This window comes from Thunnus maccoyii, chromosome 1 (genome assembly GCF_910596095.1).
Source record: "Thunnus maccoyii chromosome 1, fThuMac1.1, whole genome shotgun sequence".
Classification (NCBI taxonomy): Eukaryota; Metazoa; Chordata; class Actinopteri; order Scombriformes; family Scombridae; genus Thunnus; species Thunnus maccoyii.
In genome coordinates, this window is record NC_056533.1 from 40768815 (window position 1) to 40796345 (window position 27531).

General features: G+C 43.4%; 1 protein-coding gene and 1 long non-coding RNA gene across 2 annotated transcripts in view; one reads left to right on the top strand and one right to left on the bottom strand.

Annotated features, from left to right (window-relative positions):
• Nucleotides 1-2481: 2481 nt before the first annotated feature.
• The window catches only part of LOC121885487 (EMILIN-1-like), a 62329-nt gene continuing 37279 nt past the window's right edge, over nucleotides 2482-27531 (bottom strand). Inside the window, exons 11-14 of the mRNA XM_042395406.1 lie at nucleotides 7380-7487; nucleotides 7214-7231; nucleotides 5013-5147; nucleotides 2482-4651 (exon numbers count right to left, since the gene is read on the bottom strand). Coding sequence (XP_042251340.1) covers nucleotides 4329-4651; nucleotides 5013-5147; nucleotides 7214-7231; nucleotides 7380-7487 — 584 coding nt within the window. The 3' untranslated portion in view covers nucleotides 2482-4328. The remainder of the gene's footprint in view (nucleotides 4652-5012; nucleotides 5148-7213; nucleotides 7232-7379; nucleotides 7488-27531) is intronic.
• On the top strand, nucleotides 5484-6820 carry LOC121897549. Its single transcript, XR_006096245.1, has 2 exons — nucleotides 5484-6523; nucleotides 6700-6820. It is a non-coding gene; the product is annotated as an uncharacterized LOC121897549 (long non-coding RNA).

A 27531-nucleotide genomic window follows, 5' to 3' on the forward strand; every position in this document is an offset into this window, starting at 1 on the left:
GCAGATTTAGAGACGCGTTCCTGCTGTCACGGAAACAGCTGATTGTCTATATGGGACCAAATCGTTGCCATGGCGACTGCCCTTGTGTTCCTGGAGGTGCTGTTAGTGGATTACAGGTGTCCACACTGAACAAGCTGATAATGATTAGAGTTCTTCTTCTTCACTCTTATAAAGTGTTTCAAACATCTCAGCTGCTGCGTTTGAGTCACCAGGTGACGGGTTTTGTCTTCTGACATGTTTCAGATGTTTTCAGTCAGATTAAATGTTTTAAAGGATGTTTGTTGTTTGTTCTTCGTGTGTTTGTGTCTCTGATTGGAGAACATTCAATCAGCTGCTTCCTTCACGTTTCTTCTATTATCTTCAATCTGCTGCTTCATTAAACTCTTCATCCTCCTCCTCATCCTCCCGTTCTCTGCACCGTGACACGCTGATGACATCACCGCTGCACTCTACACTAATCACTTCAAATCCAATCAATCAATCAATCAGTGTGCTGCGGCCGCGGAGGAACTCTGAGGTCATCAGAAGGAAATGACTTTTAATAAAACAAACATGTTTGTCCTGAAGAGCGACGGCGCTCATCCACTTCCTGTTTCAGACTGCTGTTACCACGGTGACAGAGCAGGATGGAGCACTGGAGGCCATTGTGGAGCGCCGCCTGACACCAAAGCTCCTTTATTAGAAACCTTTTACAATATAGGAGTAAAAACTGTTGGACAGCTGCTGCTCACACACACAACCTCGTTAGAATATATACACGAGGAGAAACGACGTTCATGTCGGCAGCACAACTTCCTCTTTCACGCTGTGTGAGACGATTTCACTTTAAACTGCGATGTTGACGCCTCTGACCACTTCAACGCTCCCGGTTTAAAGCTTGTAGTCATGGACAACCTGCAGGTTGAGCATGTAGTAAGAAAATAAAGTTGGTTTGAAGCCTTTTCTTTATTCCACTCTGACCCCTCACAGAGGTAGAGAGACAGAGTAACACGTGACGAGAGGGTACAACGTCCCGTTTCACCTTGTGTGAGACGTGTTCACTTTAAACTGCTACGTTCACGCCTCTGAACGGTTTCATGTCTCTGGCCACTTTGGCCAGAGGCGACACTTCAAACCAAGGAAGCTGATATTTTAATCAGTAATAGAGTAACCAGAGACGAGAGCGGAATAAAAAGGCAGCACAAATATGATAAAATAAATACACAGGAACGGAAGGAAGCAGCTCAACTGGCCAAAATGAAAGCAGCAGAGAGCGGGTTTCATCCTTCACTAAGGTGAGTAAACTCATTTCAGCTACTTTAAGTTTATTCATAGAAGGAGTGGCAGCATTTCAGTCGCTGTGCAATCAAAGCTCTGCCGTTTGTCATCCCTTTATTGGATTTGTACGTTCAAGAGGAAGCGCGCGACGTCTCCAGGAAGGTTCATCAGGTTCGCTCAAAGACATCTTGAGTTATGAGCAAATATGTGATTGGCCACGCCCACTGGCACCAATCGACATGGTGCTTCAGATTTTGGTTGATACTCGCTCCCGGAGCATGCTCAGGTTCTCAGGTGCACATTTGTGGCATTTTTGGCGCCGCCTACGGGTCGGGTTCAAAACCCTTTAGTAAACCTGTATTTAAAGGATTATGTACCAACATTTATGATGATTTGATGAACAGTTGAACGGTTAATTCAAAAAGTACATTTTACTGTTTTTCAGTTTATGCAGATTAGCAGACTGGAAGGTCTGAGAGGTTTTCTGAAGAGCGCTGAGCTCGACTCGTGTGTCAGACTTCGAGTCAGTCGGACTTACGGTGCGATGGCCTTAATGACAGCGCCGGCCTCTGTTTCTGTCTGTTGTTATTGTAAACACCTGAACACTAAATTTCTCTCCCGTTTGATGATATGAGTATCTCACAGCTTTCTCATAATTACTTCATATACTTAGTTTCATTTATTTTTTCTTCTTGTATTTGTTGTTTGGACCCTAATGAGCCGTGTCCTTACTAAAACTACATTATAAGTGTTTCTCATGAGTCATAATTATGAAATAGTGTCTCTTAATGTCTATTTATGACGTCATGAGACACTAGTAAGTAGATATTATGAAGATTCTTTAATGAGAAACATTAATAAGATTATATAATTCATTTTATGAATAATAAAATAAAACAACATGTTAGTTTTACCATCCAGATTTATACAGCAGAGGTTCAATCTCTGGAAGAACAAGGAGACTAACGTGATGATCAGGTCATTAATTAAAACGTGACGTTCGGGACGAGCTGGTTAAAGTGTCTCAGCCTTCGTTACTCATTTCACCTTCAGTCCTGGTGTTTACAGACTGAATAACGTCCGTTTTCACACAGACGACCTTCACCGTGTCCTCACCGTCACTGTGAACGTGTTCACGTCGTCTCTGAAACCACACAGCGACACAGAGTCAGTCTATATATTATATTTATTAGGAGACTCAACACAGCTTGTCAAACAACCTGCTGGCTTTGATTTACTTTTAATGACAGAGAAAATGATTTGTCAATACAGAACTGTGAAATGTACAAACAGGTTTACATGAGACTGAGTGACGGACAGCTGCTGTTCACATGATGATAACCAGTTTCATCTCTGCACACAAACACATCAGGAACTGATGAACATGTTGATCTGTTTTAGAGATTCAGTGTTAAACACATTTAGTTAAAATACATGCAGGCAGCTGTTGTGATGAGTTATCCTCAGAGGAAACACCATCGTGTCTGTGTGTGTTGTCCTTCATCATTTTCAGCTGCATGTGCTTAAAACGTGTGATATTCTACATTTTCTTTGTTGTCAATAAATCCCAGAGTCAAACCAACAGATCCACTAACAAGTATTGTGATTTATCTTTTTCCTAGTTGTCAAAAAATTATTAAAATACATCAATGAGCCACAGAAACTTCCTTCATCAGCATGAACAGCTGTCTCTTTGACAGAAACTAGAGTGAGTAGCTGTTTTATTACTGATTCTTTTAAAACATGAACTACATCTTGATCCTCAGCAGGAACCAATGAGCTCTGACAGGAAGGAGGAAAGTATTTAGAGATGGACTAAAACACTGTTGGTCTGACTCTTGGCCGGTGGTGGAGATTAACTATGTACATCTTCAAAAGAAATGTTGTTTTTTCTTCCAGTACATTCATGGTAAATGGACTGAATCTATATAGCACCTTTCTAGTCTTCTGACCACTCAAAGCTCTTTACAACACATGTCAGCATTCACACACTGCTGTCAGGCTACCACGCAGAGTGCCGACCTGCTCATCAGAATTTAATCTAATGCTCATTCACGCACGCTAACGCGCCGCTGCCGCGGCCTTCAGGAGCGATTTGGGGCTCAGCATCTTGCCCAAAGACACTCTGACATGTAGTCTGGAGGAGCGGGGGATCGAACCACCGACCCTCCGATTAGTGGACGACCCGCTCAACCTCCTGAACCACAGCCGCTCCGATCTCACCGGTTACTCGACTGAATAAGATTTATCATAAATGAAAGCAGAACCCTCACAGGGGACATCAAACCACTTCGACTACTTTCACTTTTAATACTTGAAGTGAATTTTTCTGATCAAATGTGTTTTTAAAAAATACTTTGAATGCAGTATTTCTACTTTCACATCAGTAAAGTATCTGAACATTTATTTCATCCCTGGTCTTTGAAGGGATTGTTGACACTAAGAAAATATAGAATATGTCCAACATTGTCCTTTAATATTTGTGACAAAAGATTAAAAACACCAATAAAATAAAACATTCACAATGTGAACTCGCGTCAGTTAGAAAATAAAAAGGTATCATTCCTCTCAGGTACACATTCTGCTTTTATAAAGCTTTCATCGTATTTAAAGTCACATGATCAAGAGTTGCCTTGACAACGTCTGACCTGCCAGGGGCGGGGCTTAAGTCTGTGCAGCACTTTGGTTAATTGAGCCTGTGAGTGTTCCTCTAGCGCCCCCCTCACGACAAACTGCATAAAACATCATTAGCATTTGAGGCTGTAATTAATCCGGCAGCCTCCGGGAGGCGCTGTTACAGCACCAAACTGTTAACACTGTAATTCTGCTGTGATGTCATCAGGTCCTGTAGTGGAGTGACTGTAGAATAAAAACATCTGTTCAGTACTGAAGCTTCCTTAAAACATTCTGTCATCAGTAGTCTGATGATGGTTCTTTAACGGCGCCGCCTCCTCTGGGTTTGTCATAGATTGTGTGGTTCAGGTTCTTTGCGGTGCCGCCTCCTCTGGGTTTGTCATAGATTGTGTGGTTCAGGTTCTCCAGCTCGCCGTTCGGTCTCTAAGGATGAAACATCACATGTCTTGATAGAGCAGCATCCCGTTAAACACGGTGAGCGGCTCTGAAGAGTGGGCCAGTTTGCCCATCACCAGGTCAATGCAGACTGTGTCACGGGTCTGCAGAGGCAGAATGATGCTGAAGACGGCCAGCGAGCCCGGGGGTGTCTTTGCCTCAGCCACGGGATTGTTCTCCAAGCCTTCAGGCTGGTAGCCCCCGGAGTCTGCCCGGGCCATGCCGTAGTTGGACTTGGACAAAACTGCCTCAATCTTCTCATTCTTGTGGCCCGTCAGGACAGCGCTGAAAAAGTAGTGTCCGTCTATGGGGGCAGTAAAGATGCCTGAGGAGGACAGAGTAACAGAGTTACAGAGTGACAGAGTTACAAAGTTACAGATGTACAAAGTTACAGGGTACCTCTGTACAGGTTTAAACTCTGTACAGAGGTACAGAGTGACAGAGGTACAGAGTTTAAACCTGTGTCCTCATCAAACACTGAAGATTAGGAATTTAATAATCAAACACTATCAATCATTTCACGTCTTTGATGATCAAACAAACAAGCATCATAATGGAGTTTTATTTTCCCACACTGATGGACTTCTTCATCTGATCAGTCTAATTGATCATCCATGAAGGTGAAGAGAAGTCACAGCGGATCATGCATGTTTAGTGGATCGTTTATGTTCCTGGATCATGTTTACCTGTCTTGGGATTGTAGAAGTCTCCTTCATTCACGAAGATCTTGTCGAAGATGATGGTTCCTGCCCGCTCAGTGGGGACAGTGAGGGCGGCCGAGAACGACAGTTTGGGTACATGAGCATCCGCACCGGGCACACCTGAACACACATATATGTTACATTAACACACACCTGAACACACATATATGTTACATTAACACACACCTGAACACACATATATGTTACATTAACACACACCTGAACACACATATATGTTACATTAACACACACCTGAACACACGCATATATGTTACATTAACACACACCTGAACACACACATATGTTACATTAACACACACCTGAACACACACATATATGTTACATTAACACACACCTGAACACACATATATGTTACATTAACACACACCTGAACACACACACATGTTACATTAACACACACCTGAACACACATATATGTTACATTAATACACACCTGAACACACACATATATGTTACATTAACACACACCTGACAACACACACGTTACACACACACATCAACACACTGTTATGCCCTGTCTTCTGTGTACCTGCTCTCTTCTTTCTAGTTTCAGGGAGTTGAGATGATCATTGGTCCTGTCCAATCAGTGGCAACTGAGCAAACTACAGAGGGCCCTTCCTCCCCCTCCTCATCCTCTCTCTCAGCCAGCAGACTCTCCTCCACTGACATTTGTTTTGTCTAGTTCAGGTTTCCTTCTGTCATGTTACTCCCCCCCTGAGCCAGGTTGAAATATACGGGGGCTCGTCCAGGATTGGATCAGGATCCAACATGTTTTTGTGTTGAGTTTATCTTCAGTAGTAGTTTGGTTTAGTTGGTGTTCCTCCTGTAACTGGTGGAGGTTTGGGTAGTTTATTTTGCTGTGTTTAATTTCCTAGTGTGGTGTGGTGGTAAGTAGCCTGTGTCTTCCTTTTGTGTTGTACGGTGGTACAAGCAGTCTTTCAGTTTAGAAGTAAACCCTGGTAAGTAAGACGCCAAGTGAACCAGCTGCCTCTCATTGTTAGAGGTTTGCTGCATCGTGTTGTTGGCCTTTTCTGGTTGATCGTTCCTTGCAGTGTTTAAATTTGCCTCAACTCTGGAACACCTAAAAGCAGACAGTAACGTATGAGGTAATATTTTGGAAAGTGAAGGACTAGGGTTTACTAGTGAACACTTGTTGTGACTTCTGAACACGTGATAGCTTTGTTTCACTGTGCTTTGTGTTGTCAGGGGAGATGGGAGCTGTCACAATCCCTCCTCCATGACAGCTGCTTGACTGTTGTGAGTGTGTTTTTGTTATTTTCAGCCCTCTTAGTATGAGTGATGTGTGCTTGGTGTGTTTTGGTTTTGTCTGTCTATCGTTTCCCTCCCCCCTTGCCCACTGTGTCTCTCTGCACACTTGCTCATCATTGGTAATCAGCGCATCTGCCTGTCATCACCACTCGTCTACAAGTACTCTGCAGATAGCCAGTCCCTGCCAGATCATCGTGCTATTCACGGTTTGTTGATGTGCACACTTCTAGCTTTGTTCTCAGTTTATTTGCCTCCTTTCCTTGCCTGCAAGACTTTGCCTGCCTGTGTAGCCTGCTAGCTTGTTTGTTTGCCTGCCTGAAGTTTGCCTTACACCTGTTCTCCCTGTCTCCACGATTACCTGCCTGCTTGCCCGCTCACCAAGCCCGCCAGTCGGCTCACATCCTCGGGACTCTCCGCCAAGCCTCCTCACCTCAGCCCAAACACCAGTCAGCTGCCATCTCATCATCCCTGCCTGTCTATGCAATAAAAGACTTATTACCTTACCTGCTTGTCCAGCGTCTGCATTTAGGTTCAGCCTTGTTATGTTGACAGGGGCTGGCATTAGCTGTTTCATTGGGTGTCCAAAACTCAACAGCTTAGATTTCCCTGCTGTGTTTAGCACTATGGTTCATACTTTAGTAGTTTGGTATGAGCTTTGTGTTGTAGCTAAGTTTTATTTTTTGTTTGCATCTCTAGGTTGATTTGGTGACTGTTGAAGGAAACCTATTTGTGTGATACATTTGGTGTTTAGCACTAATTTTATGTAGCTTCAGTTTTGAGTCTTGGATAAGCTGTAGTAAGATAAGTTTTGGAAGAAAGAGCGAGAGCATTGTGTTTTGCCGCTTTGTGTGCAGTTCAGTACTACACACATACATTACACACGTAAAACCACGTACCTGCTTCACCTCTGGGACCTGTAAGAAACCAGATCAGCTTGATTAGTAATTCATCTCTTGATTAACTTCATTCAGTTATCTGTTCTTCCTCAATAATATCAGGATATATAAATCTGATATATATGTATATGTGTATGTATGTGCGTGTGTGTGTTACCAGGCAGACCTCGTGCTCCTATCTCTCCTGGTCGTCCAGGAGGTCCAGGTGGCCCGTGGGGCCCTGGCAGCCCAGTGAAGCCTCTCTCTCCTGGGGGTCCCTGGACTCCAGGCAGGCCTGTGTGAGGGGGGGGGGACATTTTGTTTCCATGAGATTTAAATAAAGTTCTGTGCGTTTGAACATGAAGCTGGCATTTATCCTGGCAACATGTATCCTGCAGAGGGCAGTAACTGACAACATGTATCCATCAGAGGGCAATAACTGACAACATGTATCCATCAGAGGGCAGTAACTGACAACATGTATCCATCAGAAGGCAATAACTGACAACATGTATCCTGCAGAGGGCAGTAACTGACAATATGTATCCTGCAGAGGGCAATAACTGACAACATGTATCCTGCAGAGGGCAGTAACTGACAACATGTATCCTGCAGAGGGCAATAACTGACAACATGTATCCATCAGAGGGCAACAACTGACAACATGTATCCATCAGAGGGCAATAACTGACAACATGTATCCTGCAGAGGGCAATAACTGACAACATGTATCCATCAGAGGGCAATAACTGACAACATGTATCCATCAGAGGGCAATAACTGACAACATGTATCCTGCAGAGGGCAATAACTGACAACATGTATCCTGCAGAGGGCAATAACTGACAACATGTATCCTGCAGAGGGCAATAACTGACAACATGTATCCATCAGAGGGCAATAACTGACAACGTGTATCCTGCAGAGGGCAATAACTGACAACATGTATCCTGCAGAGGGTAATAACTGACAACATGTATCCTGCAGAGGGCAGTAACTGACAACATGTATCCATCAGAGGGCAGTAGCTGACAACATGTATCCATCAGAGGGCAATAACTGACAACATGTATCCATCAGGGGGCAATAACTGACAACATGTATCCATCAGAGGGTAATAACTGACAACATGTATCCATCAGAGGGCAATAACTGACAACATGTATCCTGCAGAGGGCAATAACTGACAACATGTATCCTGCAGAGGGCAATAACTGACAACATGTATCCATCAGAGGGCAATAACTGACAACATGTATCCTGCAGAGGGCAATAACTGACAACATGTATCCTGCAGAGGGTAATAACTGACAACATGTATCCATCAGAGGGCAATAACTGACAACATGTATCCTGCAGAGGGCAATAACTGACAACATGTATCCTGCAGAGGGCAGTAACTGACAACATGTATCCATCAGAGGGCAATAACTGACAACATGTATCCATCAGGGGGCAATAACTGACAACATGTATCCATCAGAGGGTAATAACTGACAACATGTATCCATCAGAGGGCAATAACTGACAACATGTATCCATCAGAGGGCAATAACTGACAACATGTATCCATCAGAGGGCAATAACTGACAACATGTATCCTGCAGAGGGCAATAACTGACAACATGTATCCATCAGAGGGCAATAACTGACAACATGTATCCTGCAGAGGGCAATAACTGACAACATGTATCCTGCAGAGGGCAATAACTGACAACATGTATCCTGCAGAGGGCAATAACTGACAACATGTATCCATCAGAGGGCAGTAACTGACAACATGTATCCATCAGGGGGCAATAACTGACAACATGTATCCTGCAGAGGGCAATAACTGACAACATGTATCCTGCAGAGGGCAATAACCGACAACATGTATCCTGCAGAGGGCAATAACCGACAACATGTATCCTGCAGAGGGCAATAACCGACAACATGTATCCTGCAGAGGGCAATAACTGACAACATGTATCCTGCAGAGGGTAATAACCGACAACATGTATCCATCAGAGGGCAATAACCGACAACATGTATCCATCAGAGGGCAATAACTGACAACATGTATCCATCAGAGGGCAATAACTGACAACATGTATCCATCAGAGGGCAGTAACTGACAACATGTATCCATCAGAGGGCAATAACTGACAACATGTATCCTGCAGAGGGCAATAACTGACAACATGTATCCTGCAGAGGGCAATAACTGACAACATGTATCCATCAGAGGGCAGTAACTGACAACATGTATCCATCAGAGGGCAATAACTGACAACATGTATCCTGCAGAGGGCAATAACTGACAACATGTATCCTGCAAAGGGCAATAACTGACAACATGTATCCATCAGAGGGCAGTAACTGACAACATGTATCCATCAGAGGGCAATAACTGACAACATGTATCCTGCAGAGGGCAATAACTGACAACATGTATCCATCAGAGGGCAATAACTGACAACATGTATCCATCAGAGGGCAATAACTGACAACATGTATCCATCAGAGGGCAATAACTGACAACATGTATCCATCAGAGGGCAATAACTGACAACATGTATCCTGCAGAGGGCAATAACTGACAACATGTATCCTGCAGAGGGCAATAACTGACAACATGTATCCTGCAGAGGGCAATAACTGACAACATGTATCCATCAGAGGGCAGTAACTGACAACATGTATCCATCAGAGGGCAATAACTGACAACATGTATCCATCAGAGGGCAATAACTGACAACATGTATCCTGCAGAGGGCAATAACTGACAACATGTATCCATCAGAGGGCAATAACTGACAACATGTATCCTGCAGAGGGCAATAACTGACAACATGTATCCTGCAGAGGGCAATAACTGACAACATGTATCCATCAGAGGGCAATAACTGACAACATGTATCCTGCAGAGGGCAATAACTGACAACATGTATCCTGCAGAGGGCAATAACTGACAACATGTATCCATCAGAGGGCAGTAACTGACAACATGTATCCATCAGGGGGCAATAACTGACAACATGTATCCATCAGAGGGCAATAACTGACAACATGTATCCTGCAGAGGGCAATAACTGACAACATGTATCCTGCAGAGGGCAATAACTGACAACATGTATCCATCAGAGGGCAATAACTGACAACATGTATCCTGCAGAGGGCAATAACTGACAACATGTATCCATCAGAGGGCAATAACTGACAACATGTATCCATCAGAGGGCAATAACTGACAACATGTATCCTGCAGAGGGCAATAACTGACAACATGTATCCATCAGAGGGCAATAACTGACAACATGTATCCATCAGAGGGCAATAACTGACAACATGTATCCATCAGAGGGTAATAACTGACAACATGTATCCATCAGAGGGCAATAACTGACAACATGTATCCATCAGAGGGCAATAACTGACAACATGTATCCTGCAGAGGGCAATAACTGACAACATGTATCCTGCAGAGGGCAATAACTGACAACATGTATCCATCAGAGGGCAATAACTGACAACATGTATCCTGCAGAGGGCAATAACTGACAACATGTATCCTGCAGAGGGTAATAACTGACAACATGTATCCATCAGAGGGCAATAACTGACAACATGTATCCTGCAGAGGGCAATAACTGACAACATGTATCCTGCAGAGGGCAGTAACTGACAACATGTATCCATCAGAGGGCAATAACTGACAACATGTATCCTGCAGAGGGCAGTAACTGACAACATGTATCCTGCAGAGGGCAGTAACTGACAACATGTATCCATCAGAGGGCAATAACTGACAACATGTATCCATCAGGGGGCAATAACTGACAACATGTATCCATCAGAGGGTAATAACTGACAACATGTATCCATCAGAGGGCAATAACTGACAACATGTATCCATCAGAGGGCAATAACTGACAACATGTATCCATCAGAGGGCAATAACTGACAACATGTATCCTGCAGAGGGCAATAACTGACAACATGTATCCATCAGAGAGCAATAACTGACAACATGTATCCTGCAGAGGGCAATAACTGACAACATGTATCCATCAGAGGGCAGTAACTGACAACATGTATCCATCAGGGGGCAATAACTGACAACATGTATCCATCAGAGGGCAATAACTGACAACATGTATCCTGCAGAGGGCAATAACCGACAACATGTATCCTGCAGAGGGCAATAACCGACAACATGTATCCTGCAGAGGGCAATAACCGACAACATGTATCCTGCAGAGGGTAATAACCGACAACATGTATCCATCAGAGGGCAATAACCGACAACATGTATCCATCAGAGGGCAATAACTGACAACATGTATCCATCAGAGGGCAGTAACTGACAACATGTATCCATCAGAGGGCAATAACTGACAACATGTATCCTGCAGAGGGCAATAACTGACAACATGTATCCTGCAGAGGGCAATAACTGACAACATGTATCCTGCAGAGGGCAGTAACTGACAACATGTATCCATCAGAGGGCAATAACTGACAACATGTATCCTGCAGAGGGCAATAACTGACAACATGTATCCATCAGAGGGCAATAACTGACAACATGTATCCATCAGAGGGCAATAACTGACAACATGTATCCATCAGAGGGCAATAACTGACAACATGTATCCATCAGAGGGCAATAACTGACAACATGTATCCATCAGAGGGCAATAACTGACAACATGTATCCTGCAGAGGGCAATAACTGACAACATGTATCCATCAGAGGGCAATAACTGACAACATGTATCCATCAGAGGGCAGTAACTGACAACATGTATCCATCAGAGGGCAGTAACTGACAACATGTATCCATCAGAGGGCAGTAACTGACAACATGTATCCATCAGAGGGCAGTAACTGACAACATGTATCCATCAGAGGGCAATAACTGACAACATGTATCCATCAGAGGGCAATAACTGACAACATGTATCCTGCAGAGGGCAATAACTGACAACATGTATCCATCAGAGGGCAATAACTGACAACATGTATCCTGCAGAGGGCAATAACTGACAACATGTATCCTGCAGAGGGCAATAACTGACAACATGTATCCATCAGAGGGCAATAACTGACAACATGTATCCTGCAGAGGGCAATAACTGACAACATGTATCCTGCAGAGGGCAATAACTGACAACATGTATCCATCAGAGGGCAGTAACTGACAACATGTATCCATCAGGGGGCAATAACTGACAACATGTATCCATCAGAGGGCAATAACTGACAACATGTATCCATCAGAGGGTAATAACTGACAACATGTATCCATCAGAGGGTAATAACTGACAACATGTATCCATCAGAGGGCAATAACTGACAACATGTATCCATCAGAGGGCAATAACTGACAACATGTATCCTGCAGAGGGCAATAACTGACAACATGTATCCATCAGAGGACAATAACTGACAACATGTATCCTGCAGAGGGCAATAACTGACAACATGTATCCTGCAGAGGGCAATAACTGACAACATGTATCCATCAGAGGGCAATAACTGACAACATGTATCCTGCAGAGGGCAATAACTGACAACATGTATCCATCAGAGGGCAATAACTGACAACATGTATCCATCAGAGGGCAATAACTGACAACATGTATCCTGCAGAGGGCAATAACTGACAACATGTATCCTGCAGAGGGCAATAACTGACAACATGTATCCATCAGAGGGCAATAACTGACAACATGTATCCATCAGAGGGCAGTAACTGACAAGATGTATCCTGCAGAGGGCAATAACTGACAACATGTATCCATCAGAGTGCAATAACTGACAACATGTATCCATCAGAGGGCAATAACTGACAACATGTATCCTGCAGAGGGCAATAACTGACAACATGTATCCTGCAGAGGGCAATAACTGATAACATGTATCCATCAGGGGGCAATAACTGACAACATGTATCCATCAGAGGGCAATAACTGACAACATGTATCCATCAGAGGGCAGTAACTGACAACATGTATCCATCAGGGGGCAATAACTGACAACATGTATCCATCAGAGGGCAATAACTGACAACATGTATCCTGCAGAGGGCAATAACTGACAACATGTATCCATCAGAGGGCAATAACTGACAACATGTATCCTGCAGAGGGCAATAACTGACAACATGTATCCTGCAGAGGGCAATAACTGACAACATGTATCCATCAGAGGGCAGTAACTGACAACATGTATCCTGCAGAGGGCAATAACTGACAACATGTATCCTGCAGAGGGCAATAACTGACAACATGTATCCATCAGAGGGCAATAACTGACAACATGTATCCATCAGAGGGCAATAACTGACAACATGTATCCATCAGAGGGCAATAACTGACAACATGTATCCATCAGAGGGCAATAACTGACAACATGTATCCATCAGAGGGCAATAACTGACAACATGTATCCTGCAGAGGGCAATAACTGACAACATGTATCCTGCAGAGGGCAATAACTGACAACATGTATCCATCAGAGGGCAATAACTGACAACATGTATCCATCAGAGGGCAGTAACTGACAACATGTATCCATCAGAGGGCAGTAACTGACAACATGTATCCATCAGAGGGCAGTAACTGACAACATGTATCCATCAGAGGGCAGTAACTGACAACATGTATCCATCAGAGGGCAATAACTGACAACATGTATCCATCAGAGGGCAATAACTGACAACATGTATCCAGCAGAGGGCAATAACTGACAACATGTATCCATCAGAGGGCAATAACTGACAACATGTATCCTGCAGAGGGCAATAACTGACAACATGTATCCTGCAGAGGGCAATAACTGACAACATGTATCCATCAGAGGGCAATAACTGACAACATGTATCCTGCAGAGGGCAATAACTGACAACATGTATCCTGCAGAGGGCAATAACTGACAACATGTATCCATCAGAGGGCAGTAACTGACAACATGTATCCATCAGGGGGCAATAACTGACAACATGTATCCATCAGAGGGCAATAACTGACAACATGTATCCATCAGAGGGTAATAACTGACAACATGTATCCATCAGAGGGTAATAACTGACAACATGTATCCATCAGAGGGCAATAACTGACAACATGTATCCATCAGAGGGCAATAACTGACAACATGTATCCTGCAGAGGGCAATAACTGACAACATGTATCCATCAGAGGACAATAACTGACAACATGTATCCTGCAGAGGGCAATAACTGACAACATGTATCCTGCAGAGGGCAATAACTGACAACATGTATCCATCAGAGGGCAATAACTGACAACATGTATCCTGCAGAGGGCAATAACTGACAACATGTATCCATCAGAGGGCAATAACTGACAACATGTATCCATCAGAGGGCAATAACTGACAACATGTATCCTGCAGAGGGCAATAACTGACAACATGTATCCTGCAGAGGGCAATAACTGACAACATGTATCCATCAGAGGGCAATAACTGACAACATGTATCCATCAGAGGGCAGTAACTGACAACATGTATCCTGCAGAGGGCAATAACTGACAACATGTATCCATCAGAGTGCAATAACTGACAACATGTATCCATCAGAGGGCAATAACTGACAACATGTATCCATCAGAAGGCAATAACTGACAACATGTATCCATCAGAGGGCAATAACTGACAACATGTATCCTGCAGAGGGCAATAACTGACAACATGTATCCTGCAGAGGGCAATAACTGACAACATGTATCCTGCAGAGGGCAATAACTGACAACATGTATCCTGCAGAGGGCAATAACTGACAACATGTATCCATCAGAGGGCAATAACTGACAACATGTATCCATCAGAGGGCAGTAACTGACAACATGTATCCTGCAGAGGGCAATAACTGACAACATGTATCCATCAGAGTGCAATAACTGACAACATGTATCCATCAGAGGGCAATAACTGACAACATGTATCTATCAGAAGGCAATAACTGACAACATGTATCCATCAGAGGGCAATAACTGACAACATGTATCCTGCAGAGGGCAATAACTGACAACATGTATCCTGCAGAGGGCAATAACTGACAACATGTATCCATCAGGGGGCAATAACTGACAACATGTATCCATCAGAGGGCAATAACTGACAACATGTATCCATCAGGGGGCAATAACTGACAACATGTATCCTGCAGAGGGCAATAACTGACAACATGTATCCATCAGAGGGCAATAACTGACAACATGTATCCTGCAGAGGGCAATAACTGACAACATGTATCCTGCAGAGGGCAATAACTGATAACATGTATCCATCAGGGGGCAATAACTGACAACATGTATCCATCAGAGGGCAATAACTGACAACATGTATCCATCAGGGGGCAATAACTGACAACATGTATCCATCAGAGGGCAATAACTGACAACATGTATCCATCAGAAGGCAATAACTGACAACGTGTATCCTGCAGAGGGCAATAACTGACAACATGTATCCATCAGAGGGCAATAACTGACAACATGTATCCATCAGAGGGCAATAACTGACAACATGTATCCTGCAGAGGGCAATAACTGACAACATGTATCCATCAGAGGACAATAACTGACAACATGTATCCTGCAGAGGACAATAACTGACAACATGTATCCTGCAGAGGGCAATAACTGACAACATGCATCCATCAGGGGGCAATAACTGACAACATGTATCCATCAGAGGGCAATAACTGACAACATGTATCCATCAGAGGGCAATAACTGACAACATGTATCCTGCAGAGGGCAATAACTGACAACATGTATCCATCAGAGGGCAATAACTGACAACATGTATCCATCAGAGGGCAGTAACTGACAACATGTATCCTGCAGAGGGCAATAACTGACAACATGTATCCATCAGAGGGCAATAACTGACAACATGTATCCATCAGAGGGCAGTAACTGACAACATGTATCCTGCAGAGGGCAATAACTGACAACATGTATCCATCAGAGGGCAATAACTGACAACATGTATCCATCAGAGGGCAATAACTGACAACATGTATCCATCAGAAGGCAATAACTGACAACATGTATCCTGCAGAGGGCAATAACTGACAACATGTATCCTGCAGAGGGCAATAACTGACAACATGTATCCTGCAGAGGGCAATAACTGACAACATGTATCCATCAGGGGGCAATAACTGACAACATGTATCCATCAGAGGGCAATAACTGACAACATGTATCCATCAGGGGGCAATAACTGACAACATGTATCCTGCAGAGGGCAATAACTGACAACATGTATCCATCAGAGGGCAATAACTGACAACATGTATCCTGCAGAGGGCAATAACTGACAACATGTATCCTGCAGAGGGCAATAACTGATAACATGTATCCATCAGGGGGCAATAACTGACAACATGTATCCATCAGAGGGCAATAACTGACAACATGTATCCATCAGAGGGTAGTAACTGACAACATGTATCCATCAGAGGGCAATAACTGACAACATGTATCCATCAGAGGGCAATAACTGACAACATGTATCCATCAGAGGGTAATAACTGACAACATGTATCCATCAGAGGGTAATAACTGACAACATGTATCCATCAGAGGGCAATAACTGACAACATGTATCCATCAGAGGGCAATAACTGACAACATGTATCAATCAGAGGGCAATAACTGACAACATGTATCCATCAGAGGGCAATAACTGACAACATGTATCCTGCAGAGGGCAATAACTGACAACATGTATCCATCAGAGGGCAATAACTGACAACATGTATCCATCAGAGGGCAATAACTGACAACATGTATCCATCAGAGGGCAATAACTGACAACATGTATCCATCAGAGGGCAATAACTGACAACATGTATCCTGCAGAGGGCAATAACTGACAACATGTATCCTGCAGAGGGCAATAACTGACAACATGTATCCATCAGGGGGCAATAACTGACAACATGTATCCATCAGAGGGCAATAACTGACAACATGTATCCATCAGGGGGCAATAACTGACAACATGTATCCTGCAGAGGGCAATAACTGACAACATGTATCCATCAGAGGGCAATAACTGACAACATGTATCCATCAGAGGGCAATAACTGACAACATGTATCCTGCAGAGGGCAATAACTGACAACATGTATCCATCAGAGGGCAATAACTGACAACATGTATCCTGCAGAGGGCAATAACTGACAACATGTATCCATCAGAGGGCAATAACTGACAACATGTATCCATCAGAGGGCAATAACTGACAACATGTATCCTGCAGAGGGCAATAACTGACAACATGTATCCATCAGAGGGCAATAACTGACAACATGTATCCATCAGAGGGCAATAACTGACAACATGTATCCATCAGAGGGCAATAACTGACAACATGTATCCATCAGAGGGCAATAACTGACAACATGTATCCTGCAGAGGGCAATAACTGACAACATGTATCCATCAGAGGGCAATAACTGACAACATGTATCCTGCAGAGGGCAATAACTGACAACATGTATCCATCAGAGGGCAATAACTGACAACATGTATCCATCAGAGGGCAATAACTGACAACATGTATCCATCAGAGGGCAATAACTGACAACATGTATCCTGCAGAGGGCAATAACTGACAACATGTATCCATCAGAGGGCAATAACTGACAACATGTATCCTGCAGAGGGCAATAACTGACAACATGTATCCTGCAGAGGGCAATAACTGACAACATGTATCCTGCAGAGGGCAATAACTGACAACATGTATCCTGCAGAGGGCAATAACTGACAACATGTATCCATCAGAGGGCAGTAACTGACAACATGTATCCATCAGGGGGCAATAACTGACAACATGTATCCATCAGGGGGCAATAACTGACAACATGTATCCTGCAGAGGGCAATAACTGACAACATGTATCCATCAGAGGGCAATAACTGACAACATGTATCCATCAGAGGGCAATAACTGACAACATGTATCCTGCAGAGGGCAATAACTGACAACATGTATCCATCAGAGGGCAATAACTGACAACATGTATCCTGCAGAGGGCAATAACTGACAACATGTATCCATCAGAAGGCAATAACTGACAACGTGTATCCTGCAGAGGGCAATAACTGACAACATGTATCCATCAGAGGGCAATAACTGACAACATGTATCCATCAGAGGGCAATAACTGACAACATGTATCCATCAGAGGGCAATAACTGACAACATGTATCCTGCAGAGGGCAATAACTGACAACATGTATCCATCAGAAGTCAATAACTGACAACGTGTATCCTGCAGAGGGCAATAACTGACAACATGTATCCATCAGAGGGCAATAACTGACAACATGTATCCATCAGAGGGCAATAACTGACAACATGTATCCATCAGAGGGCAATAACTGACAACATGTATCCTGCAGAGGGCAATAACTGACAACATGTATCCATCAGAGGGCAATAACTGACAACGTGTATCCTGCAGAGGGCAATAACTGACAACATGTATCCATCAGAGGGCAATAACTGACAACATGTATCCATCAGAGGGCAATAACTGACAACATGTATCCTGCAGAGGGCAATAACTGACAACATGTATCCATCAGAGGACAATAACTGACAACATGTATCCTGCAGAGGACAATAACTGACAACATGTATCCTGCAGAGGGCAATAACTGACAACATGTATCCATCAGGGGGCAATAACTGACAACATGTATCCATCAGAGGGCAATAACTGACAACATGTATCCATCAGAGGGCAATAACTGACAACATGTATCCTGCAGAGGGCAATAACTGACAACATGTATCCATCAGAGGGCAATAACTGACAACATGTATCCATCAGAAGGCAATAACTGACAACGTGTATCCTGCAGAGGGCAATAACTGACAACATGTATCCATCAGAGGGCAATAACTGACAACATGTATCCATCAGAGGGCAATAACTGACAACATGTATCCTGCAGAGGGCAATAACTGACAACATGTATCCATCAGAGGACAATAACTGACAACATGTATCCTGCAGAGGACAATAACTGACAACATGTATCCTGCAGAGGGCAATAACTGACAACATGCATCCATCAGGGGGCAATAACTGACAACATGTATCCATCAGAGGGCAATAACTGACAACATGTATCCATCAGAGGGCAATAACTGACAACATGTATCCTGCAGAGGGCAATAACTGACAACATGTATCCATCAGAGGGCAATAACTGACAACATGTATCCATCAGAGGGCAGTAACTGACAACATGTATCCTGCAGAGGGCAATAACTGACAACATGTATCCATCAGAGGGCAATAACTGACAACATGTATCCATCAGAGGGCAGTAACTGACAACATGTATCCTGCAGAGGGCAATAACTGACAACATGTATCCATCAGAGGGCAATAACTGACAACATGTATCCATCAGAGGGCAATAACTGACAACATGTATCCATCAGAAGGCAATAACTGACAACATGTATCCATCAGAGGGCAATAACTGACAACATGTATCCTGCAGAGGGCAATAACTGACAACATGTATCCTGCAGAGGGCAATAACTGACAACATGTATCCATCAGGGGGCAATAACTGACAACATGTATCCATCAGAGGGCAATAACTGACAACATGTATCCATCAGGGGGCAATAACTGACAACATGTATCCTGCAGAGGGCAATAACTGACAACATGTATCCATCAGAGGGCAATAACTGACAACATGTATCCTGCAGAGGGCAATAACTGACAACATGTATCCTGCAGAGGGCAATAACTGATAACATGTATCCATCAGGGGGCAATAACTGACAACATGTATCCATCAGAGGGCAATAACTGACAACATGTATCCATCAGAGGGTAGTAACTGACAACATGTATCCATCAGAGGGCAATAACTGACAACATGTATCCATCAGAGGGCAATAACTGACAACATGTATCCATCAGAGGGTAATAACTGACAACATGTATCCATCAGAGGGTAATAACTGACAACATGTATCCATCAGAGGGCAATAACTGACAACATGTATCCATCAGAGGGCAATAACTGACAACATGTATCAATCAGAGGGCAATAACTGACAACATGTATCCATCAGAGGGCAATAACTGACAACATGTATCCTGCAGAGGGCAATAACTGACAACATGTATCCATCAGAGGGCAATAACTGACAACATGTATCCATCAGAGGGCAATAACTGACAACATGTATCCATCAGAGGGCAATAACTGACAACATGTATCCATCAGAGGGCAATAACTGACAACATGTATCCTGCAGAGGGCAATAACTGACAACATGTATCCTGCAGAGGGCAATAACTGACAACATGTATCCATCAGGGGGCAATAACTGACAACATGTATCCATCAGAGGGCAATAACTGACAACATGTATCCATCAGGGGGCAATAACTGACAACATGTATCCTGCAGAGGGCAATAACTGACAACATGTATCCATCAGAGGGCAATAACTGACAACATGTATCCATCAGAGGGCAATAACTGACAACATGTATCCTGCAGAGGGCAATAACTGACAACATGTATCCATCAGAGGGCAATAACTGACAACATGTATCCTGCAGAGGGCAATAACTGACAACATGTATCCATCAGAGGGCAATAACTGACAACATGTATCCATCAGAGGGCAATAACTGACAACATGTATCCTGCAGAGGGCAATAACTGACAACATGTATCCATCAGAGGGCAATAACTGACAACATGTATCCATCAGAGGGCAATAACTGACAACATGTATCCATCAGAGGGCAATAACTGACAACATGTATCCATCAGAGGGCAATAACTGACAACATGTATCCTGCAGAGGGCAATAACTGACAACATGTATCCATCAGAGGGCAATAACTGACAACATGTATCCTGCAGAGGGCAATAACTGACAACATGTATCCATCAGAGGGCAATAACTGACAACATGTATCCATCAGAGGGCAATAACTGACAACATGTATCCATCAGAGGGCAATAACTGACAACATGTATCCTGCAGAGGGCAATAACTGACAACATGTATCCATCAGAGGGCAATAACTGACAACATGTATCCTGCAGAGGGCAATAACTGACAACATGTATCCTGCAGAGGGCAATAACTGACAACATGTATCCTGCAGAGGGCAATAACTGACAACATGTATCCTGCAGAGGGCAATAACTGACAACATGTATCCATCAGAGGGCAATAACTGACAACATGTATCCATCAGGGGGCAATAACTGACAACATGTATCCATCAGGGGGCAATAACTGACAACATGTATCCTGCAGAGGGCAATAACTGACAACATGTATCCATCAGAGGGCAATAACTGACAACATGTATCCATCAGAGGGCAATAACTGACAACATGTATCCTGCAGAGGGCAATAACTGACAACATGTATCCATCAGAGGGCAATAACTGACAACATGTATCCTGCAGAGGGCAATAACTGACAACATGTATCCATCAGAAGGCAATAACTGACAACGTGTATCCTGCAGAGGGCAATAACTGACAACATGTATCCATCAGAGGGCAATAACTGACAACATGTATCCATCAGAGGGCAATAACTGACAACATGTATCCATCAGAGGGCAATAACTGACAACATGTATCCTGCAGAGGGCAATAACTGACAACATGTATCCATCAGAAGTCAATAACTGACAACGTGTATCCTGCAGAGGGCAATAACTGACAACATGTATCCATCAGAGGGCAATAACTGACAACATGTATCCATCAGAGGGCAATAACTGACAACATGTATCCATCAGAGGGCAATAACTGACAACATGTATCCTGCAGAGGGCAATAACTGACAACATGTATCCATCAGAAGGCAATAACTGACAACGTGTATCCTGCAGAGGGCAATAACTGACAACATGTATCCATCAGAGGGCAATAACTGACAACATGTATCCATCAGAGGGCAATAACTGACAACATGTATCCTGCAGAGGGCAATAACTGACAACATGTATCCATCAGAGGACAATAACTGACAACATGTATCCTGCAGAGGACAATAACTGACAACATGTATCCTGCAGAGGGCAATAACTGACAACATGTATCCATCAGGGGGCAATAACTGACAACATGTATCCATCAGAGGGCAATAACTGACAACATGTATCCATCAGAGGGCAATAACTGACAACATGTATCCTGCAGAGGGCAATAACTGACAACATGTATCCATCAGAGGGCAATAACTGACAACATGTATCCATCAGAGGGCAGTAACTGACAACATGTATCCTGCAGAGGGCAATAACTGACAACATGTATCCATCAGAGGGCAATAACTGACAACATGTATCCATCAGAGGGCAGTAACTGACAACATGTATCCTGCAGAGGGCAATAACTGACAACATGTATCCATCAGAGGGCAATAACTGACAACATGTATCCATCAGAGGGCAATAACTGACAACATGTATCCATCAGAGGGCAATAACTGACAACATGTATCCATCAGAGGGCAATAACTGACAACATGTATCCTGCAGAGGGCAATAACTGACAACATGTATCCTGCAGAGGGCAATAACTGACAACATGTATCCATCAGAGGGCAATAACTGACAACATGTATCCATCAGAGGGCAATAACTGACAACATGTATCCATCAGGGGGCAATAACTGACAACATGTATCCTGCAGAGGGCAATATCTGACAACATGTATCCATCAGAGGGCAATAACTGACAACATGTATCCTGCAGAGGGCAATAACTGACAACATGTATCCTGCAGAGGGCAATAACTGATAACATGTATCCATCAGGGGGCAATAACTGACAACATGTATCCATCAGAGGGCAATAACTGACAACATGTATCCATCAGAGGGCAGTAACTGACAACATGTATCCATCAGGGGGCAATAACTGACAACATGTATCCATCAGAGGGCAATAACTGACAACATGTATCCATCAGAGGGTAATAACTGACAACATGTATCCATCAGAGGGCAATAACTGACAACATGTATCCATCAGAGGGTAATAACTGACAACATGTATCCATCAGAGGGCAATAACTGACAACATGTATCCATCAGAGGGCAATAACTGACAACATGTATCAATCAGAGGGCAATAACTGACAACATGTATCCTGCAGAGGGCAATAACTGACAACATGTATCCATCAGAGGGCAATAACTGACAACATGTATCCATCAGAGGGCAATAACTGACAACATGTATCCATCAGAGGGCAATAACTGACAACATGTATCCATCAGAGGGCAATAACTGACAACATGTATCCTGCAGAGGGCAATAACTGACAACATGTATCCTGCAGAGGGCAATAACTGACAACATGTATCCATCAGGGGGCAATAACTGACAACATGTATCCATCAGAGGGCAATAACTGACAACATGTATCCATCAGGGGGCAATAACTGACAACATGTATCCTGCAGAGGGCAATAACTGACAACATGTATCCTGCAGAGGGCAATAACTGACAACATGTATCCTGCAGAGGGCAATAACTGACAACATGTATCCATCAGAGGGCAGTAACTGACAACATGTATCCATCAGAGGGCAATAACTGACAACATGTATCCATCAGAGGGCAATAACTGACAACATGTATCCTGCAGAGGGCAATAACTGACAACATGTATCCTGCAGAGGGCAATAACTGACAACATGTATCCATCAGAGGGCAATAACTGACAACATGTATCCTGCAGAGGGCAATAACTGACAACATGTATCCATCAGAGGGCAATAACTGACAACATGTATCCTGCAGAGGGCAATAACTGACAACATGTATCCATCAGAAGGCAATAACTGACAACGTGTATCCTGCAGAGGGCAATAACTGACAACATGTATCCATCAGAGGGCAATAACTGACAACATGTATCCATCAGAGGGCAATAACTGACAACATGTATCCATCAGAGGGCAATAACTGACAACATGTATCCTGCAGAGGGCAATAACTGACAACATGTATCCATCAGAAGTCAATAACTGACAACGTGTATCCTGCAGAGGGCAATAACTGACAACATGTATCCATCAGAGGGCAATAACTGACAACATGTATCCATCAGAGGGCAATAACTGACAACATGTATCCATCAGAGGGCAATAACTGACAACATGTATCCTGCAGAGGGCAATAACTGACAACATGTATCCATCAGAAGGCAATAACTGACAACGTGTATCCTGCAGAGGGCAATAACTGACAACATGTATCCATCAGAGGGCAATAACTGACAACATGTATCCATCAGAGGGCAATAACTGACAACATGTATCCTGCAGAGGGCAATAACTGACAACATGTATCCATCAGAGGACAATAACTGACAACATGTATCCTGCAGAGGACAATAACTGACAACATGTATCCTGCAGAGGGCAATAACTGACAACATGTATCCATCAGGGGGCAATAACTGACAACATGTATCCATCAGAGGGCAATAACTGACAACATGTATCCATCAGAGGGCAATAACTGACAACATGTATCCTGCAGAGGGCAATAACTGACAACATGTATCCATCAGAGGGCAATAACTGACAACATGTATCCATCAGAGGGCAGTAACTGACAACATGTATCCTGCAGAGGGCAATAACTGACAACATGTATCCATCAGAGGGCAATAACTGACAACATGTATCCATCAGAGGGCAGTAACTGACAACATGTATCCTGCAGAGGGCAATAACTGACAACATGTATCCATCAGAGGGCAATAACTGACAACATGTATCCATCAGAGGGCAATAACTGACAACATGTATCCATCAGAGGGCAATAACTGACAACATGTATCCATCAGAGGGCAATAACTGACAACATGTATCCTGCAGAGGGCAATAACTGACAACATGTATCCTGCAGAGGGCAATAACTGACAACATGTATCCATCAGGGGGCAATAACTGACAACATGTATCCATCAGAGGGCAATAACTGACAACATGTATCCATCAGGGGGCAATAACTGACAACATGTATCCTGCAGAGGGCAATATCTGACAACATGTATCCATCAGAGGGCAATAACTGACAACATGTATCCTGCAGAGGGCAATAACTGACAACATGTATCCTGCAGAGGGCAATAACTGATAACATGTATCCATCAGGGGGCAATAACTGACAACATGTATCCATCAGAGGGCAATAACTGACAACATGTATCCATCAGAGGGCAGTAACTGACAACATGTATCCATCAGGGGGCAATAACTGACAACATGTATCCATCAGAGGGCAATAACTGACAACATGTATCCATCAGAGGGTAATAACTGACAACATGTATCCATCAGAGGGCAATAACTGACAACATGTATCCATCAGAGGGTAATAACTGACAACATGTATCCATCAGAGGGCAATAACTGACAACATGTATCCATCAGAGGGCAATAACTGACAACATGTATCCATCAGAGGGCAATAACTGACAACATGTATCCTGCAGAGGGCAATAACTGACAACATGTATCCATCAGAGGGCAATAACTGACAACATGTATCCATCAGAGGGCAATAACTGACAACATGTATCCATCAGAGGGCAATAACTGACAACATGTATCCATCAGAGGGCAATAACTGACAACATGTATCCTGCAGAGGGCAATAACTGACAACATGTATCCTGCAGAGGGCAATAACTGACAACATGTATCCATCAGGGGGCAATAACTGACAACATGTATCCATCAGAGGGCAATAACTGACAACATGTATCCATCAGGGGGCAATAACTGACAACATGTATCCTGCAGAGGGCAATAACTGACAACATGTATCCTGCAGAGGGCAATAACTGACAACATGTATCCTGCAGAGGGCAATAACTGACAACATGTATCCATCAGAGGGCAGTAACTGACAACATGTATCCATCAGAGGGCAATAACTGACAACATGTATCCATCAGAGGGCAATAACTGACAACATGTATCCTGCAGAGGGCAATAACTGACAACATGTATCCTGCAGAGGGCAATAACTGACAACATGTATCCATCAGGGGGCAATAACTGACAACATGTATCCATCAGAGGGCAATAACTGACAACATGTATCCTGCAGAGGGCAATAACTGACAACATGTATCCTGCAGAGGGCAATAACTGACAACATGTATCCATCAGAGGGCAATAACTGACAACATTTAACTCATGAGTCACTGAACTCATCAAACCATCACTGACATCAGACAAAGTGTCAGGTTGACAGAAAACATTGCAACACTTTCTTTCAGTCATAAACAGCTCCTGACTGATGACCAATAATGTGTTTGAACATCAACTAATCATTTATAGTGTTTTTAGAATCTGACTTTTCATTTGTGCCAAACCAACTGAGACACAGAAACTACTCTACTGTGCTCTACTCTACTCTACTCTACTGTGGTCTACTCTACTCTACTCTACTCTACTCTACTCTACTCTACTCTACTCTACTCTACTGTGCTCTACTCTACTCTACTGTGCTCTACTCTACTGTGCTCTTCTCTACTCTACTCTACTTTACTCTACTCTACTGTGCTCTACTCTACTGTGCTCTACTCTACTCTTCTCTACTCTACTGTACTCTACTCTACTGTGCTCTACTCTACTCTACTGTGCTCTACTCTACTCTACTGTACTCTACTCTACTGTGGTCTACTCTACTCTACTGTGCTCTACTCTACTCTTCTCTACTCTACTGTACTCTACTCTACTCTACTGTGCTCTACTCTACTGTGCTCTACTCTACTCCACTGTGGTCTACTCTACTCTACTGTACTCTACTCTACTGTACTCTACTCTACTCTACTGTGCTCTACTCTACTCTACTGTACTCTACTCTACTCTACTGTGGTCTACTCTACTCTACTGTGCTCTACTCTACTCTTCTCTACTGTACTCTACTGTACTCTACTCTACTCTACTGTACTGTACTCTACTCTACTCTACTGTGCTCTACTCTACTGTGCTCTACTCTACTCTACTGTGATCTACTCTACTCTACTCTACTGTACTCTACTCTACTGTGCTCTACTCTACTGTGCTCTACTCTACTCTACTCTACTCTACTGTGCTCTACTCTACTCTACTCTACTGTACTCTACTCTACTGTACTCTTCTCTACTTTTCTCTACTCTACTCTACTGTGCTCTACTCTACTCTACTCTACTGTGCTCTACTCTACCCAACACTACTGTACTCTACTCTTCTCTACTCTACTGTGCTCTACTCTACT